General features: G+C 54.7%; 1 protein-coding gene across 1 annotated transcript in view; it reads left to right on the top strand.

The window, feature by feature from the left end:
* BAG4 (BCL2-associated athanogene 4) overlaps positions 1–814 on the top strand; it is a 2,319-nt gene that overhangs the window by 1,308 nt on the left and 197 nt on the right. Inside the window, exon 3 of the mRNA XM_010016002.1 lies at positions 505–814. This exon is cut by the window's right edge and continues 197 nt beyond it. Coding sequence (XP_010014304.1) covers positions 505–814 — 310 coding nt within the window. The remainder of the gene's footprint in view (positions 1–504) is intronic.

Below are 814 nucleotides of genomic sequence, written 5' to 3'. Positions count from 1 at the left end.
GTAGGGAAATGGGTCAGACCTTGTCTCGCTTGTCCAACACCTCTCTCAAGCAGTGAACAGTCAGAAATCCTCCAGCATAGAGCATGGGACTCCCCAAGGGCCAGGCTGCAACCTCTGGTATTCCTCTGCAAGTGCTTGTTTTGGGCACACTCAGTGTTTTAAGGCAAAACCAGGACGAAATGATGCATTTGGTGTGCTCTGTTCATCTCTGGGTTTGATCAGGAGGCAAATGACTCTGCAGCAGCCCTGAGCAGGGATTTGGGGATGGGGGCTTGTGGTGCGAGTCCCATGTCCCTCTCTGGGACCTCTTGGCAGGACTTGAATCGTGGTGTGTTACAGCATCACGGTGTGTGACAGTCTAGAAGATGCTGCCCAGATCATGGCCCCGTCCCCCCAGGCATGCACAGCTCAAAGCAAGTGTCCCCCCAGTCCTGCCAGACGAAGAGATAAACCCTTGGCTTTTAGGCAAATGCACTTAAAAGGCTTTTTCTCCTCCTGACTTAGGACATTGCTTACGACAAACCTGAGCACGGTACAAACCATCACAGCTACTACCCTGATGTCAACCACCAGCACTGTGGGACAGTGAATGACCACAAGCCGGCCCCCCCCCACCCCAAGGTGCAGTACAGTGCACAGCCCCAGCTCTACGACAGCGCGCCTCGGAAGCCTTTGGTTGGGAACAGGGAGGGTGGCTTTAAACCTGGTGAGCACCAACCTCCAGTGAATTCTGCAGCCAGCCAGCCAGAGATTCAGAGGATCCTCCACGTGATGGGGGAGGCTGAGCAGCTGGAGGAGGAGGTGGATGAATTTG

Source organism: Nestor notabilis, unplaced genomic scaffold, assembly GCF_000696875.1.
Source record: "Nestor notabilis isolate BGI_N333 unplaced genomic scaffold, ASM69687v1 scaffold17026, whole genome shotgun sequence".
NCBI lineage: Eukaryota > Metazoa > Chordata > Aves > Psittaciformes > Psittacidae > Nestor > Nestor notabilis.
The sequence above is the reverse complement of the archived record's forward strand: the minus strand, read 5'-3'. Positions and strand labels throughout refer to the sequence as shown.